The 16,521-nt window shown below is 40.6% G+C and overlaps 1 protein-coding gene across 2 annotated transcripts in view; it reads left to right on the forward strand.

Annotated features, from left to right (window-relative positions):
* The window catches only part of TGM5 (transglutaminase 5), a 53,487-nt gene that overhangs the window by 9,007 nt on the left and 27,959 nt on the right, over positions 1 to 16,521 (forward strand). For both annotated transcript variants that reach the window (XM_027870022.1, XM_027870023.1), the window contains exons 4-6: positions 3,562 to 3,680; positions 9,520 to 9,648; positions 11,726 to 11,903. In XM_027870022.1, the coding sequence (XP_027725823.1) occupies positions 3,562 to 3,680; positions 9,520 to 9,648; positions 11,726 to 11,903 (426 nt within the window). The remainder of the gene's footprint in view (positions 1 to 3,561; positions 3,681 to 9,519; positions 9,649 to 11,725; positions 11,904 to 16,521) is intronic.

The raw sequence follows: 16,521 nt of genomic DNA on the forward strand, positions 1-16,521 counted from the left end.
CCTTCCCCCCTTCCCTATTAAATTTAGTCTTCTTGGAAAAGGCCCAATGTTCCAGCCCGTCAAGTTCTTTTCACAGGTTGACTCAGTCTTCCACCCCATTAGTTATCCCTCCCTGCTTTGAGTCATCGAATTGTAGAATCCAGGAATGGGAAGGGACTTCAAGTCTAATCTGTTTTTAATGGTACAGAGATTTATCTATGCCATCTATAGATGAGAACATCTATCTGGCTCTTGTTCTTAATGAATATATTTATCGGTAGTGTACCATGTAAACCACAGCCCTTGAACTTTCTAAAAACAAATCTAGATCAAAGCAGAGAGCCAAGCTAATTCAACTCCTACCACTATCACAAATCTTATTTATTTCATCAACAAAAGATCACACAATTTTCTCTTGAAGATTGCCAATGATAAGGAATTCTCTATCTCCTGAGTCAATTCTTACAGGTTTTTCCTCCCACATAATATAAGATGAGACTTAGGATCATGGAAAGAGAGCTAGAAGGGCCCTTTGAAGCTATCTGATCCAACCTTATTTTACAGAGGAGGTAACTGAGGCCCAGGAAAGTTGAGTGACTTACCCACAGTCACACAGGTAGTGAGCATAAGAAGTAGGATTTTAACCAAGGTGATCTGATTCCGGAATCAGTATTCTTTCCTCTATACATCACCTCCCCACCCATATTAGGTCATAGAATAAACTGTCCTTTCCAAAGCATGAGCATCATTGTAGGTATTTTTCTAGTTTGCCAGCATGCCTGACTAGTAAAAATTGAGAAGTATGTCGGTTGTTTTGGTGGATTGTACAATGTGGGGCCATTCAGCTGGGCCCAAGACTAGGGTTCGAGTGATCTCTTGAAATAAAATGTCAGATCTTAAAAAAAAAAGAAAAGAAGAGCAGTAGTACAGAAGACAAGGGATGCTTAAGTACTTGAGATCCAATGTTGGAAAGAAGGCATCATGTAGTTGAGAAATAACTAGATTATAAATTTCTTGAGTGTGAGGGCCACACCTTTGACTGCTTTTGAAACCCCCACTGTGCTTATTGCAATGTTACATGTAGCAGATATCTAAGTGATTGTCAGAATGGATGAGTATTCATTCTTATTATAATGTGACAATTTTTTAATGTTATCCAGCATTTTTTGCTGGATAACATAATTTAAGGGTGGCATACCACATGGTACATTACTGTTAGATCTGTTCTTCAGAGAACAAGAGCCAGATGTTCTTATTCGAAAACAGCACAGATATCCGTAACATCAAATGCAGATTAGCTGTCAAACTAGAAAAACAAACACTTCAAATTCATTCCTCTGAAGAGTTACCATGACAGAAGATGATAATTGAGATTTTATCAGACATTTAGGCTGAAATTTGTTGACTCTAAAATGTTGACTCTGAAATTTGTTGACATATCTAAAAATATTCTTTAAACCTAAAATGATAATTCTTAGTTGTAGATTTGTTATTCCCAATGTTTTAAGAACTCTGTCTCCAGTTTCATCCGTGTTCCTCTTCTGTCCTTATCTCATCTACTTCACCATGTTGTTGTAAGAAGCAAGTGATCTATGTAAAGTGTAATAGAATTTTTATCTGTTCTCTTCTCTTCTTCCTCCTCCTCCTTCAATGTGTCACTCTCTGTTATTCGTTCTCTGTCTTTGTTTGCTTGTATATGTTTCTCTGTGCCTCTGTCTTTCTGTTTCTGTCTCTCTCCCTCTATATGTCTCTCCTTTTCTCTTTCTCTTCCTTAGGGCAATTGTTAGATGGTAATGTCTTCAGAACTGCTTGACATCTTCATTTTTCCACACACACAACATTTATTAACAAATCATCATCAGGCACCCCATAGATGAGATAATATTTTATCCTAGACCAAATATAAGGGTAGTCATTACCTGCCCACCCAATAAATGCACAGTGAGCATGCAAATGGCATTGGAGGGGTGGGGGTGGGATCGTAAACAGTATGGCGATGGGAGAGTCTATGACCCCTTCTCATAGCAAGTCTCACTGGTAGCACTCCCTACATTGCTGCACCCAGTGTTCTGGCCCATTTCAGTTCTCAAAGTAATCCAGGGATAGAGGGCAAAGGGTATTGGGGAGAGGATAGAGAAAACAGTTAAAATCAAGAGTAGCAACAACTATCACCCTCATCTATTGGCATCTATTGGTTAGAAAATAGCATGACAATGTGAAAATGTGTTTAATAGGAACGCATATGTAGAGCCTATATCAGATTGTATGCCGTCTTGGGGAGGGAGGGGGAGAAAATTTAAAACTCAAAAGCTTATGGAAGTGAATGTTGAAAACTAAAAATAAATTAATGAAAATTAAGAAAAGGAATAAAAAAGAAAAATAGCATGACAACAAAAGGGGCATTGAGAGTAGCCACTGCTTCTGTACTTCCTGACTTCCAGGAGGTCTGTCTAGACATGAAACAGATCCTAAGTCAACCTTCAAACTTCAAGGGTGGTGCACCACATGGCACATTACTGTTAAACTCCAAACTTCTCTCTCCATAAGTCCCTTCTCTCCCATTCTCCTTCCCTTTCCCCACTTGAACCTTCTCTCTGAGATTACTTCCTACATACCCTGTATATATCTTGTATGTACATAGTTGTTTGCATATTGTCTGTCTCTCTAATTAGAATGTGAGCTCCTTGAAGACAGGGACTTAGTTTTTGTCTTTTTTGTGTCCTTAGGGCTCAGCACATGTTGTTATTGTTCAGTTGTGTTTGACTTTTTGTGACCCCACATGGGGTTTTCTTGGCAAAGATACTGGAGTGCTTTGCCATTCCACTCTCCACTGGGTTAAGGCAAATAGAGGTGAAGTGACTTGCCATGGGTCACATAGCTACTGAGAGTCTGAGGCCAGATTTGAACTCGGGTCTTCCTGACTCCAGGTCCAGCGCTCTTATCCATTGAGCCACCTAGCTGCCAGTGTTTGATAAATGTTTGTTAACTGACTGACTCTAAAGGAGGGAGATTGGGTCTGTAAGTAGTATCTGGGAAACACCATTGGCTCAGAGAAGAATGCTCCAAACCCTGATCCCCAACTTAGAGTAGGAGCAATCTCTGCTTCAGCTTGTAACTGTTGGTGGCAGGAGCTCTCTAGGGTCCCCAAAGTCCTATGTCTCAAAGAGGAACACAAAGAGTTAGAGACCACATCTTGGAAAAGCAGACCTCTATGTACCTCCATGGAAAAAATTCTGGTATCATTGGACCTGTGAGTCTGGAGGGCCTAGAGAGGCAGATAAGGCCAGTGTGAAGTGTGAGATACAGACAGGGGAATGGCAGCATGGTACAGTAGAAATAACACTGGCCTGAGGAATCAGAAGCCCCAGATTTGAGTCCCATCTCTACCCCTCATTAGCTGTTTGATCTTGGAAAAAGTCACATCATCTCTGAACTTGTTTCCTCCTCTGAAAAAATGAGGATCCTACTTACACTGCCTACTTTGCAGGGTTGTTGTGAGAAAAGTGCTTTGTAAAAACCTGGTATAAATGTGAATTATTATTATTAATCTCTCTGTCGTATCTCCTGCTCTAATTTCTAAAGCTGATGAAGTCTATTTAGAAAGTGAGCCTCAGAGACAGGAATACATCATGAATGATTATGGCTTCATCTACCAGGGTAACAAGAACTGGATCCGTCCGTGTCCATGGAACTATGGACAGGTAAGCCCCATTCTAGGCCAAGCATATAAGCCCCCATCATGTGCTCCTATGTTCATTGCTTCCTTCTCTAGACTCTCAACCCATGACTGCTACTGCTCAGCAGCCACTTAATCATCTCTGTCTACTCCACCTGCAAACTTCAGTCATTTCTTCCAGGTTGACGTTAGTCTTGGGTGAAGGGGAGTTAGAACATGGATGGTAGCCAAAGGAAGGCTTCAGTCTTGTGGAAGGGGACTGGGTATAACTCATAAGTAGCTCCTACCAGCCCAGTTCAGCCCATGAATACTGGGCTGAATACATTTCAATGATGAGAACAGTATCAGAAGCCTGTGAGATGCTTCTGTGGAGTGAATGCATTGACCCAAAAGAGAACTTTCTGAGTTCAGTGTTTTTGCTAGATGCTCCCAAGATACTGGTACAGTGGAAAGACAGTCAGATTTGAAGACAGAAGACTTGAGTTCAAATCTTGACTTTGCCACTTGTTACCTGGGTAACCAAAGAAAAGTTGCTTAACCTCTCTGAGCCTCTGTTCCTCAACTGCAAAATGAGGGACCAGATGAGGTGGGCTACACAGTTCCTTTCTTCTGTCAACCAATCAATGGGTATTTATTAGTGTCTGCTATGTGTCTGAAGCCAGATTTGAACTCAGGTCCTCAGCAGCTGGGTTGCACAGTGAATGGAGCACCAGACCTAAAGTCAGGAAGACATCTACCTGACCTCAAATCTGGCCTCAGACACTTACTAGCTGTGTGACCCTGGGCAAGTCACTTAACTCGGTTTTCCTCAGTTTCCTCATCTGTAAAATGAACTGGAGAAAGAAATAACAAACCACTCTAGTATCTTTGCCAAAAAAAACTCCCAATGGAGTCACATGGAGTCAGACATGACTGAAACAACTCAACAACAACAACAACAACAAAAACTATGTGTCAAGCACTGTATAAGGTGCTAGGGATGCAAGTAAAAGGAATGAAACAGTCCTTCCTCTGGAGGAGTTTGCGTTCTAATGGTGGAGATGACAAATACACATAAAAATGTATGCAGCACAAATATAAAGTGAATAAATACAAATATAGACAAAGTAGTAAACTACACAGTTATTTGTGAGGAAGGGCATTAGCAATTGGAAGGATCATGAAAGATTTCATGCATGAGATGGTGTTTAAGCTTCATCGCAAAGGGAAGGAGGGATGTGATGAAGTGGAGGGAAGGTGCATTCTAGGTATGGGGGCTGCTAGCCAGTACAAAGACCTAGAGATGAGAAACTGAAGAGCACAGAGAAGGCCAGTTTGGCTGGATCACTGAGTTTGGGAGGGAGAATAATGTACAATGAGGCCAGAAAGATAGATTGGGGCCATTTCCAGCTCTGAAGCTATGATATTTTAGTCATGTGTACATGAATCTGGAATTACCAGTGGTACTGAGTCACATATCCTGCCGTAGTCACGCTGGATGTGGCATCTTCTATTTTAGCTCCTTAAAAGGTTTCACATCAGTTGCCTCATTTTCTGTGGGCATCTCTTGTTATTGTTAGCACACATGAGGAAGTTCAGTGTCATCGTGGGGACCACTGCTCCAATATTTTTCCCTCATGCATCTAAGGTACATGATTGAGAAGCAGCTAAGGTGTCGAAGTGAGTAGAGTGCTAGGTTTGGATTTCGGAAGACCTGAATTAAAATCCAACCTCAGACACTTGAGCAAGACACTTAAACCTCTATTTGCCTCAATTTCGTCAACTACAAAATGAGGATAATAATAGCACCCACCTCCCAGGGTTGTTGCTAGGATAAAATGAAATAATATTTGTAAAGTACTTAGCATAGTGCTTGGAACATAGTAGGCATTCTATGAAAGCTATTTATTATTAGTATCATTGTTATTATCAATATCTTATCACTTACCTCTCCACTCCCAAACAATAACACTTTAAAAGCTTCCCCCAAACTAAACCTTGAAATCTGGTCTGGGACTCCTGCAAGGGATCAGAACAGGACCAAGTGCAATAGTGGGATGGTCATGGTGGTTCAGTTCTAACCTGAACTGAGAGTATGGAAAGGGTCCTCATTCAGTCTGGTTTCATCTTGACCTGGATCCCTCAAGGATTTCTCCAAAGAGGATTCTAGAACTGTCTTCCTCCTTCATGACCTTCAGGTCCTGTTTGGTTCATCTATGAGCCCGAATGGGTATCATGGTCCTTCCTTAGCCCTAAACCAAATCTCTGAAATGGTCAAAGGGTCCAGATCCCCCAATGAAATAGCTCTCACCTAATCACAGGGTAACAAGAAACTTCTAGAAGCAACTGACCCACAGTTAACTGGCCCAGTGTTTTAACTTGTATGTTTACCATTGTGGTGAAAAAGGAGTCAGGGATCACTTTTTTTCTGTGTCCCAAGTCTTTTCCATCTTCCTTTTCTCTCTCTGGGAAATCCAAAGCAACCTCTCTAGCTTCCACCACTGGGAACTGGGTGTGAAAGTCATTTTCTCTTGGTACCATCTTTTTTTTCCCTAAAATACAATAATGTCTCTATTCCTGACACTAGATTGTTCTAATCAAATTGTTCTAATCAAAATATTTTCACCCTTTGCCTTAAACCCATGTCTGAGCAGCTCAGAGGCCTTTCTAATCACCCCCAAAGAGAAAGGAATGACATTTTTCAATCAGGTTTACAGGTTTAACAACCGGCTCTCCAGGGGGAAATGTATGCACAATACACTTTTTAAGATTAATCTGCATTATTAACATTTTCTCCATCACTTTCTTAAATCCAAACAATAAATCAAGCCCTAATTTGTCGTGTCTGCCAACTTCCAGAGTAGAAATGCTTACTCTGAAAATCTGGCTCCTGTAAGCCGGTTTGAGCTGTCTCCAGCAAACCCCTGAGGTTATATAGGAGGTCTGTAGCATGCCTAAGTGGAAAATACTCATAATGATCATATGACAAGCAGAATGATATCCAGGGTGTGTGTGGTTTTTGTTTGTTTGTTTGGTTTTTTTTTTTGCTGATGACTTTGAAAAGTTTGGCACAGTGGAAAGAACACCAGATTTAGAGTTAAAAGACCCAATTTTATCTCCCAATTCTGCCAATTCTTACCTACTGTGACCTTGGGCAAGTCACTCTCTAACTTTGCTGAGCCTCAGTTTCTATATTTGTAAAATGATGGAGGACTAAAAGGCCTTGAATGTCCCTTCCAGCTCTGGATCTAATGATCCTAAAATCATATGACTTGACAGGCTCCGGGGTCCCTTCAAGCTCTAAAACTATAACTAAAATCAATAGCTGAAGATGAATTGTTCTAGCAGGTAGCAGAAAGAGATAATGAAATTTTCAATTCGATTAAAAAATATTTGTCAATCACTTACTATGAGCAAGGCACTGTTCTAGGTGTTGGGGATACAACCATAAGAAAACAAATTTAGAGAGTGCTTTTTAAAGATATACAAAGTACTTTTCTCATGACAATTCTATAAAGGAGGTGGTACAAGTGTTGTCACCATTTTACAAATGAGGAAACCAAATTGCCCATGGTCACATAGCTAGTAAAATGTCACAGGCAAGATGCTTACCCAGGTCTTCTAACTCTCTTCAGTACTCTTTCCACTATACCTCCCATGCTGGAAAAGAACTCAATCTCTGCCCTCAAATAGTTCGTGATCTAGAAATCAATCAACAAACATTTATAAAGTACCTACTGAGTATGTGTCAGGCACTGTCAGGTGCTAGGGTTACAAAGAGAGAAATTAATACACAGTCCCTGGCTGCTAGGAGCTTAAATTCTATTGGGGAAGACAACATGTACATACATAGGTACACACAAAAAAATAGTACAGAGTGTTGGGGCAGAGTAGAGGAGGATCAGGGAAAACCTCATGTAGAAGGTGGTGCTTGGGTTTAGTCTTATAGGAGATGAGGGATTCTAATAGGTGAAGGTAAGCCTGAGAGATTTATTAAGAGGGGGATGGATTGTAGCTGAAGTAGAGTGAGGGTGGTGGTGGTAAGGTAACCAGGAAAGAAAAGATGCCACTTGGTAGAGACGTGAGGGGGTCACAAAGAGTCAGACGCAACTAAAAAACAACTGACCAGGAAACCACGAGAGATGTGAGAGGAGTCCATTTTCAGCATGGGGAAGCTGGCTGAGCTGAAAGAACAGTTCAGTTTGGTTGGAGCGTAGAGTATACAGAAAGGAGTGGGCTAGAAAAGACCTGGAGCCATATTATGAAGGGCCTTGAATGCTAAGGAATTAACTTTAAAGGAAATGTTGACTAATGTAGAGATATCCTGGATGCAGTCCTGATAATATGGACAAGTAAATGGGGATTTTTTAATTGTCCAATCTGCAAGAAAAACCACTGAGGCAGAGCTCTGAGCCAATGACACTTTATTAAAGTGCCTATGGTCCCCTCTAATGAAGTAGACATCAGATCATCCTCATGATCTGAGATGCCCCCTTCCTTCAGTACCTTATTTTTATAAGGTTTGATAAGTAGGTTTGATACCTGAACACTCTGGAAGAGCAACACAAAATACAGAATTCCACTGGTTGAGAGACCTTTCTCCAAGGGCCAAAAATGATATATCAGTCAAAACATGGCATGTCAGCAGGGGGGTCTTGGGTTGAGAGAAGTATGGGGCATCTCCACTGCCTAAGTAGTCAGAAGATGGTCAGAAGATGGTCATCTGCTCATGAGGGACAAGAGTGAGTGGTTCAGAGGCACAAAAACAAGTTGGAAGACTTTCCATATAATTGAGTCACCTCTGCCATGCTGGACTTGGTCATCATAACAAGAAAAAACAAGGGTGGTGTGCCTCTCGTTAGCTTCCTAGGATTAAACAAATGAACTTACAATCCTCAGTTCACAGCTCTGGGGCGTAATATACAGAACTTATAATCACTGTCCCTATGGAATCATATCCAACTGATTAATACTGATTGGCATAGAGTAGGGGTCCAAATGAATTATCTCTCCTATAAATCCAATCCTACACCAAGCATGCAAGCCTCCATTATGATGTGTGTAGTACAGATCCTTCTCTTAGCCCATGACTGCTATTGTCAAGCAACCACCTCTGACTACCACACCCTGGGCCCCTCAGGATAAGGAGATGGAGAGCAAGTGAAAGAGTAGATAGGAAGTGGAAGCCAAACCCCAAAATTATTTTTTTCCACAATCAAATGAGCTGGAAAGAATATGAGCTGTAAATCAAAAACACGTCATTCAAGGCTCTTCACAATCTGAGGCCAGCCTTATCTCACACTACTCCCTTTCATATCCTCTACCCTCTGCCCTTCAGCCAAACCAAACTGGTCTACTTACTCTTCCAAAGACTTGTCCCACCCTTTCCCCAGTTCCATGCCTTTGATTATACTTTACCTAGAATACTCTCTCCACTCTCTACCTCCCATCTCTCTGCTTATTGAAATCCTTCCCATCCTTCAATAACTATTGCAGAAGCTACCTCTTCCTGAAGGCCACCCTGATCTTCCTCCCATCCTAATCCCCAGCCAGAAATAATCTCTCCATGGCTTTCCCATAATATTTTGTTTAGATTTTTCTCCTAAGAACTTATTCAAATGTGTTTAATGGCTATTAACATATCTGTACTAGCTCCTTGACCGGTCTACGGACTACTCAAATGGCAGAAATTCTGCCAGATTCATCTTACTGCTGCTAAATATATACTAATACAAATACAAAATATATACTAGTAACAAAGTCATTGGAGGAGGAAAGGGCCAGCAAATGGAGGTTGAGGGAAGGGAATACATAGAGATACATTCATTCATGTACATTTTTCCCATGGCTTCCTGAACTAATCTCCTAAATCCCTCCCATTGCAGTTTGAAGAAAATATCATAGACATTTGCCTGAAGCTATTAGACAAGAGCTTGAATTTTCAAGTTGATCCAGCCATGGACTGCGCACTGCGAGGAAGCTCCGTGTACATCAGCAGGGTCGTCAGCGCCATGGTGAGAGAAGGTTCTGACTCTACAGCCAGCAAGAGCTGACCATATTCTACTTTAGAAATCTCTGGGGAGGGAAGAGTGAGGAAGACTCAGTGTTCTGGAAGGAGTCTTTCAGTTGCCTTTTAGTTGAGATTCAAGTGGGAACATAGGTAATAGGTCTTCTCAACTAAAGAATTCCAGCTACAGAATCTCTGGGTATACATCCTCATTCCCATTAGTTCTGAATTTTGTCCTTTGAGAGAAGTTTAGCTCAGAGAGTTAGGAAATTGCCTTGTGGTTTCTAAATTTCATTTGTACTGAAATATTAAAAAAAAAACCAACAACAACAACAATCAAATGTCAAACCTGCTAAGAGGTGGAGTAAAAAAAAATAGGAAATAAAACCAATTAATTAATTAATTAACAAAGGAATACTTAACATAACAAGGAAGTCTTCCAGAAGAGATAAAGTCAGACAGTTTAGGTTTCCTAATTCAGGTTACAAACTCCTTCTCCTGGGAAAGTAATGCTTCTTAGAAGCATTAAATTAATTAATTAATTAATTAATTGTAATGACCAGTTTAGCAGGGTAAATGTATAATGACCAATCCTGGCCCAGAGAAGAGATGAGGAAATATCTTCCTCTGTTTCCTTGGAGAGGTAGGAGACTATGGGTACAGAATGCTGCATATGCTGTCAAATATGGTTGCCTTATCAATTGTTTTTGCCTAATTGTTTTCCTTTGTTACAAGAGGAAGTCTTCATTCTGGGCCTCATGGGAATTGGGTATATCCAGAAATAATTAACATAAAAACAAAAAGCACCAATAAAAAAAGAAATGAATATTTCTACCAGAGAATTGATGATAAAGTATACCTCCTTCCTCTCCATAGAGAACTGGTAGAGTACAGGTACAGAATGAAGTTTATATTGTCAGATATAGTGAAAAGTTGGTTTGGGAAGGCATGGATAGAAAGCAGCTGTTCTGAAAAGAATCTGGAGGTTTTAGGGGACCACAATCCCAACATGAGCCATCAGTGTGATATGACAACCCAAAAGCTAATGCAATCTTGGACTGCATTAGGAGGGGATATCTATATCTATATATCTATATCTATTGATGGATGGATAGATAGATAGATAGATATAGACATAGAGGTATCTATATCTACACCTAGATATAGAGAAAGAGATATCTCTATCTCTATAGAGGTGTCTATAAATACATATTATATATATTTATCTATCTATATATCTCTATAGCTACAGAGATAGAGATATAGTGAGATCAGATATCTCTATATCTATAAATATGTGTATCTATAGATACATATATTTATAGATATACACATATATACATATATACAGGTATATATACATTTATGTATTGTGTGTACATATGTATGTTATGCATGTGTGTGTATATATACACACACTTACATACATGTATACACACATATCCAGATAACAATCCCACTATAACCTTGCCCTTGTCAAAAGTCATCTGGAGTGCTGTGTTCAGTTTTGGGCACCATGGTTTAAGAAGTTCATTGATAAGCTAGAGACTTTCTAGAACAGGGCAGCTAGGATGGTGACAGACCCTGAATTCATGACATGAGGATCATCTAAAGGAACTGGACTTGTTTAGCCCGGAGAAGACAATAATGCTCATCATGGCTGCGTTCAAATATTCCAAAGGTCATCGTGTGGAAGACAGATTGGACAAGTTCTACATGACTCCCAAGGACAGAACCAGGGGCCGTGGGAGTAGAAGTTGCAGAGGCAAATAGAGGAAAAATGTCAGCTGTTCAAATGTGAAATGGCTTATTTTGAGAGTGGGTGGCTTCTCTCTCATTGGAGGTCTTCAAGCAGAGGCCAGATGCTACTTTTTGGTATATGTTATAGTAAGGATTCTTTCCAGCTTTCTGATTCCATGATTATTTTTACTTAACTATATTTCTTTGGTATGAGGGCAGGTTTGGTGGTAGGGTGGAGGCGATTATTGATAAATGACAGTGGTATAAAAAAAAAGAGAGAGAGAAGCATCAATAAAAGCTTTAAAAAAAGAAAATCAATACTTCAAAACTTGCCTTTCTTTTAGATCAACAGCAATGATGACAATGGTGTACTCAATGGGAAATGGAGTGAGGGCTATGCTGATGGAATTAGCCCCTCTGAATGGAATGGTAGTGTGGCCATCTTGAAGAAGTGGTATGCCACAGGAGGCCAGCCTGTGAAGTATGGACAGTGCTGGGTCTTTGCAGCTGTGATGTGTACAGGTAAGCAGTTTGGAGGGAGAGGAGACCTGGGTCATGATTCACCCTGCTTCGAAGGTTATTTTGAAAATATTGGGAAGTGTGATTATTTAAATGACTTCCAAACTGTTTCCATTTTGACTTCATCCATAGGATTTTAGGATTTTGAGCTAGAAGGGGCCTTAGGGAATCCCCATTTTACAGTTGGGGAAATTAAGGTTCAGAAAATTGTTCCACTTGTCTAAAGTCACACAGCTAGTAAGTAGCAAGGTCTAGATTTTAATCCTGGTCCTCTGGCTCCAAATCCAATGCTTACTCCACTATCTGACACTGCATTCACATTAACCAATCTCTGAAACCATAACTAGGGTGGTTGGGGCTTTATCTCAGGTGCTGAAATTTTCAAAGCATTAACCATCTTAAATAATGATTTCAGGAGTGCAATTGAAAATTTTGTTACATTTGCTTGTTGACAGCTCATGTATTCTTCCAGCATCATAGATCGCTAATTAGAGCATTTATTAAGTGCTATTAAGTACTGAGCTCATCATTTAGTTAGCAAGAATAATTAGTTAAAATAAGAAGCTCCTCATTATTAGTAATCCTCATCTGTAACACATACTAATTAATTCCCCCTCCCATTCACTAAATTTGTCTTCATTGCTTTTTATATTATTTTCACATAATGAATTATAAAGAGGGCAGCATGTCTCAAACACCAAACCTGCTACTTAGAGCTCTGAAAACATCATCAGTTTTCATTGACCAATATATTTACATCTGAATTGTTCCATCTTTGTCCTTAGCCTTCAAATGCTTGACCCAATTTCCAAAGTTAGTTTTGAAGGGGAAACAGTGTTTAGCATGATGTACTGGAAAAAAAAATACAGGTCCTAGATTCAAATCCTGGCTCTGCAATTTATTACCTAGGTGACGATTCAGCAAGTTAATCACCTCTCTGGGGCCGCAGTTTCCTCACCTGCAAATTAAGGGGGTTAGACTAGATAGTCTCCAAGGTCCCTTCCAAAGCTAAGTCTAACGTCCTATGATTTTTGAGGGTGATACAGTGAGGGAATCTACTTGATGGGTGAAGACATACTATATTAGCAGAACAGAGGCCTAGGAAAAAAATATTTACTAAGAAAGGGGTGATGATTTTTGCTGTTGTTCAGTCATGTCTCTCCATGACCCCATTTGGGGTTTTCCTGGCAAAGATACTAGAGTGGTTTGCCATTTCCTTCTCTAGCTCATTTTCCAGATGGAGAAACTGAGGCAAACAGACTTAAGTGACTTGCCCAGGATCACACAGCTAGTAAGTGTCTGAGGTCAGATTGAAAGTCAAGGAGATGTCTTTCTGACTTTAGGTCTGGCATTCTATCCACTGTGAAGAAGGCAAAGAAAAAATGGGCTTGTGGGATAGATAAGAAAAAAGAATAGGGGCAGCTAGGTGGTGCAGTGGATAGAGCACAGGCCCTGAAGTCAGGAGGACCTGAGTTCAAGTCTGGCCTCAGACCAAACACTTGACAGTACTAGCTGTGTGACCTTGGGCAAATCACTTAACCCCAATTGCCTCACACACACACACACACACACACACACAAAAAGAATAAAAAACAAAGAAGTAGAAAAAAGGCAGTTGTAATCATAGCTCACATTTATAGAGAGCATTATGGTTCACAAAGTGATTTCCTTGTAACAACTCTGTGAGATTTTAATGCAAGTATCACCCCCATTTGACAAATGAGAAAACTGAGACTCAAAGATAAAGAGTTCAGAGTCATACATCTAGTAAGTGCCAAAACTAGGACTAAAAAACCCAAGTGTTCTGACTCCCAAGTTCACTCCCCTTTCCATGAAATAATGCAACTTCTGAGACCTAGAAAAGACCTTAACTTAAAAAGGTCAAGGCCTCCTACTGCATCCGGGGCCATCTCCAGTTGTCATGATCTATATATGGCCACTGGACCCAGATGGCTCCGGAGGAGAAGGTGAGGCTGGTGACTTTGCACAGCCCTCTCTCACTTAAATCCAATTCACTTAGATGTCATGGCATCACCTCCATGATGTCATGGTCATCTTTAAGAACAAAGGACAAATAACAACAACAACCACTAAGAGATGAAGGTAGGGCAGAATCTTGAGGATGGAGAGTGAAGTAAATCATACACTGAAGGTCTTCTGTCTCCAAGACTGAGAAATTTTCCTACCTCACACTATCCACAGTTACCTGTCTCCTTCCAGCTGCCTTCCCCACTGACATCAAATCCCTTAGTGGTTAATAGCAACACAGACTCTCTGCCCATGTTTTAATATCTCTGTCTTGGGCTCAGCCAGGAAATTATTTCTCTGGCTGTCTGAGAAAAGAAGAAGCAGAGATACATCAAGAACCCTTGGCTCTCTGTCACCGAGAACCCTTGGCTTAGCCAGGTCAGCACACAACTGAATGTATTTTGAGGTGCTAAATCTTCCCTGTCAAAATTTAGACTGAAAAAAGCAAAGTACTTGGGATAAGTAAGATCTAGGGTTGGAAGGAAGCTTAGCGGTCATCTAGTCCAGAGATTTCGAACGTACTCAAATGCAGTATTAACTAGGTTAAAATGTAATTGGGAAATATTTAACAAAATAAATAGAATTACAGTAAAACACAGACAATAATACATTTCAAAACTAAGTCAATATGCAGCCAGCAGGGATCCTTCTGTATAGATTAGTAGCCCCATTTCTATTTGCCTTTGACACCACTGATCTAATCTAAAACTCATTTTATAGTTGGGGAAACTGAGACCTGGAGAGGTTAAGTAGCTTGCTTAAGGTCACACAAGGCAGTAAGTGGCAAAACTGTGATTCAAATTCAGGCACTATGACTCCAAGTTCAGTGCCCTTTCCATTTGCCTCACAACAACCCTATAAGGTAGAGAGGGCAAGTATGATTATCCCCATTTTGTACATGTAGAAACTGAGGTCCAGATAGGTTATAAGTCTCATGGGCAAAAAGGAGCAGATCAAGTGTTTTCATTCTCAATCTATGACTTCATCCTTCTTTCCTGACAGTTCAAAGCATGGGACTCCCCTGGTCAACTTTCTTCTTCATTCCTTTTTTTCCTGTGGCTTAACTATGTTAAGACTTCTGTCCCTCGCAGGGTCAGCTCCCCACTCTGCCACGGCCATTGCTTCTAAATCCCAGAAAAGAGCCCAGATTCACAGAAGTAGGATAGTGCTGACCTCACCCACAGGGAGTGGCTTTGCCAGAGTTAGTGATGGGGAAGTCTCAAGCCTACTGTTTAGGAGAAAAAGAGACAGTCCCTAACCCTATCTGAGTACATTGGACTTCGAAAATATAAAGAGAGGGAGCCCTCAGAAGGGGAAATGAGAGAAATGGCACAATTAATTCCTTAAATTGTAGAGGTGAGGGTTTAATGAACTGGACAGTATGAAGCATGCAGGAGACTGACCGGTGAGTTGACAGGGCCGGTCTGATCAGGAGGAAGGTAGGTAACCTCATGTCCAGGGGCAAACTAGAGGGGAAACCAATGTGGCTGAGTGTGGATTTAAGAAAATGGGTGTCTGAGCCTGAGTGATAAGAGGTGGGTGGTGTCAGTGAGGGAAAATTATTCAAGTTTTATAGTCCAATTAAAATCTTTATGGGGATAAACCTGAGTGGCAAAAGAGTATTTTATCCCATATGGCCTGGCTCTGCCTACACTCCAATCAAACTTCAGCATTTCCTAAAAGGACTGGCTAGTTATATCGAGATCTACACACACATACAGTTACATATGTGCACACACATGTGAGTATATGTTACATATATATAGAGAGAGAGAAAACATGTGTAATATATACATGCAGGGGAGAGACAGATAGACGGAGAGAGAGAAAGAGAGAGCAACAGCATGATATAAGCAACAGAGTTTGCCCCCGAGGTAGGAAGGCCCGCGTCCAAATCCAAATGTGTCTCTGACACTCTGGCTGGGAGATTCCCAGTAACTTATAACCTCTCAGTGACCTACGCGATTTTCTAAGGCTATAAGTGGCAGAGAAGGTCCTGATTTGAACTGGTAAAGGAAATCCTTATTTTTAGCTCCTACATAGATGAAATCAGAAGTCTAGTTTAAAGAATGGTGTTTTGTTTTGTTTTTTCACAGAGGCTCAGAAAAAGTGGTAGTGACTTAATTTTATTCCTTATAGAGTGAAGAACGCCTGCCCCTGCCACCCAGTATGGTTGAGTTCAATCAGATTTGGAGTTGAAAAGATCCTTTAGAGCTCACCTCGTCTAGTTCCCTCATTTTATTTTTGGACTAGAAATGTAATTTCATTGGTTTGGGGATCTTCAGTCAGTCAATAAGTATGCATTGTCCACTGTGGACCAAGCACTGTGCCAAGCAATGGAAATACAAAAAAAAAAAAAAAGGCAAACAAACAAACAAAAAACCAGCCCCTGGGCTCTGAAGGAGCTCACAGTCTAATGGGGGAGAGAATATGCAAATTACATCCAACGGTATGTTCAGGATAAATGGCAGATCATCAATAGAAGGAAAGCAGTAGCGTTGAGAGGTTCTTGGTGAGCTTTTAGCTGGGACTATTGCTGTTGTTTGTCCTTCATTTTCAAAGAGGGCCAGTGACGTCATGGGTGATGTCTTGA

The sequence above is a fragment of the Vombatus ursinus genome, unplaced genomic scaffold, assembly GCF_900497805.2.
Source record: "Vombatus ursinus unplaced genomic scaffold, bare-nosed wombat genome assembly UNPS02014794.1, whole genome shotgun sequence".
Lineage (NCBI taxonomy): Eukaryota > Metazoa > Chordata > Mammalia > Diprotodontia > Vombatidae > Vombatus > Vombatus ursinus.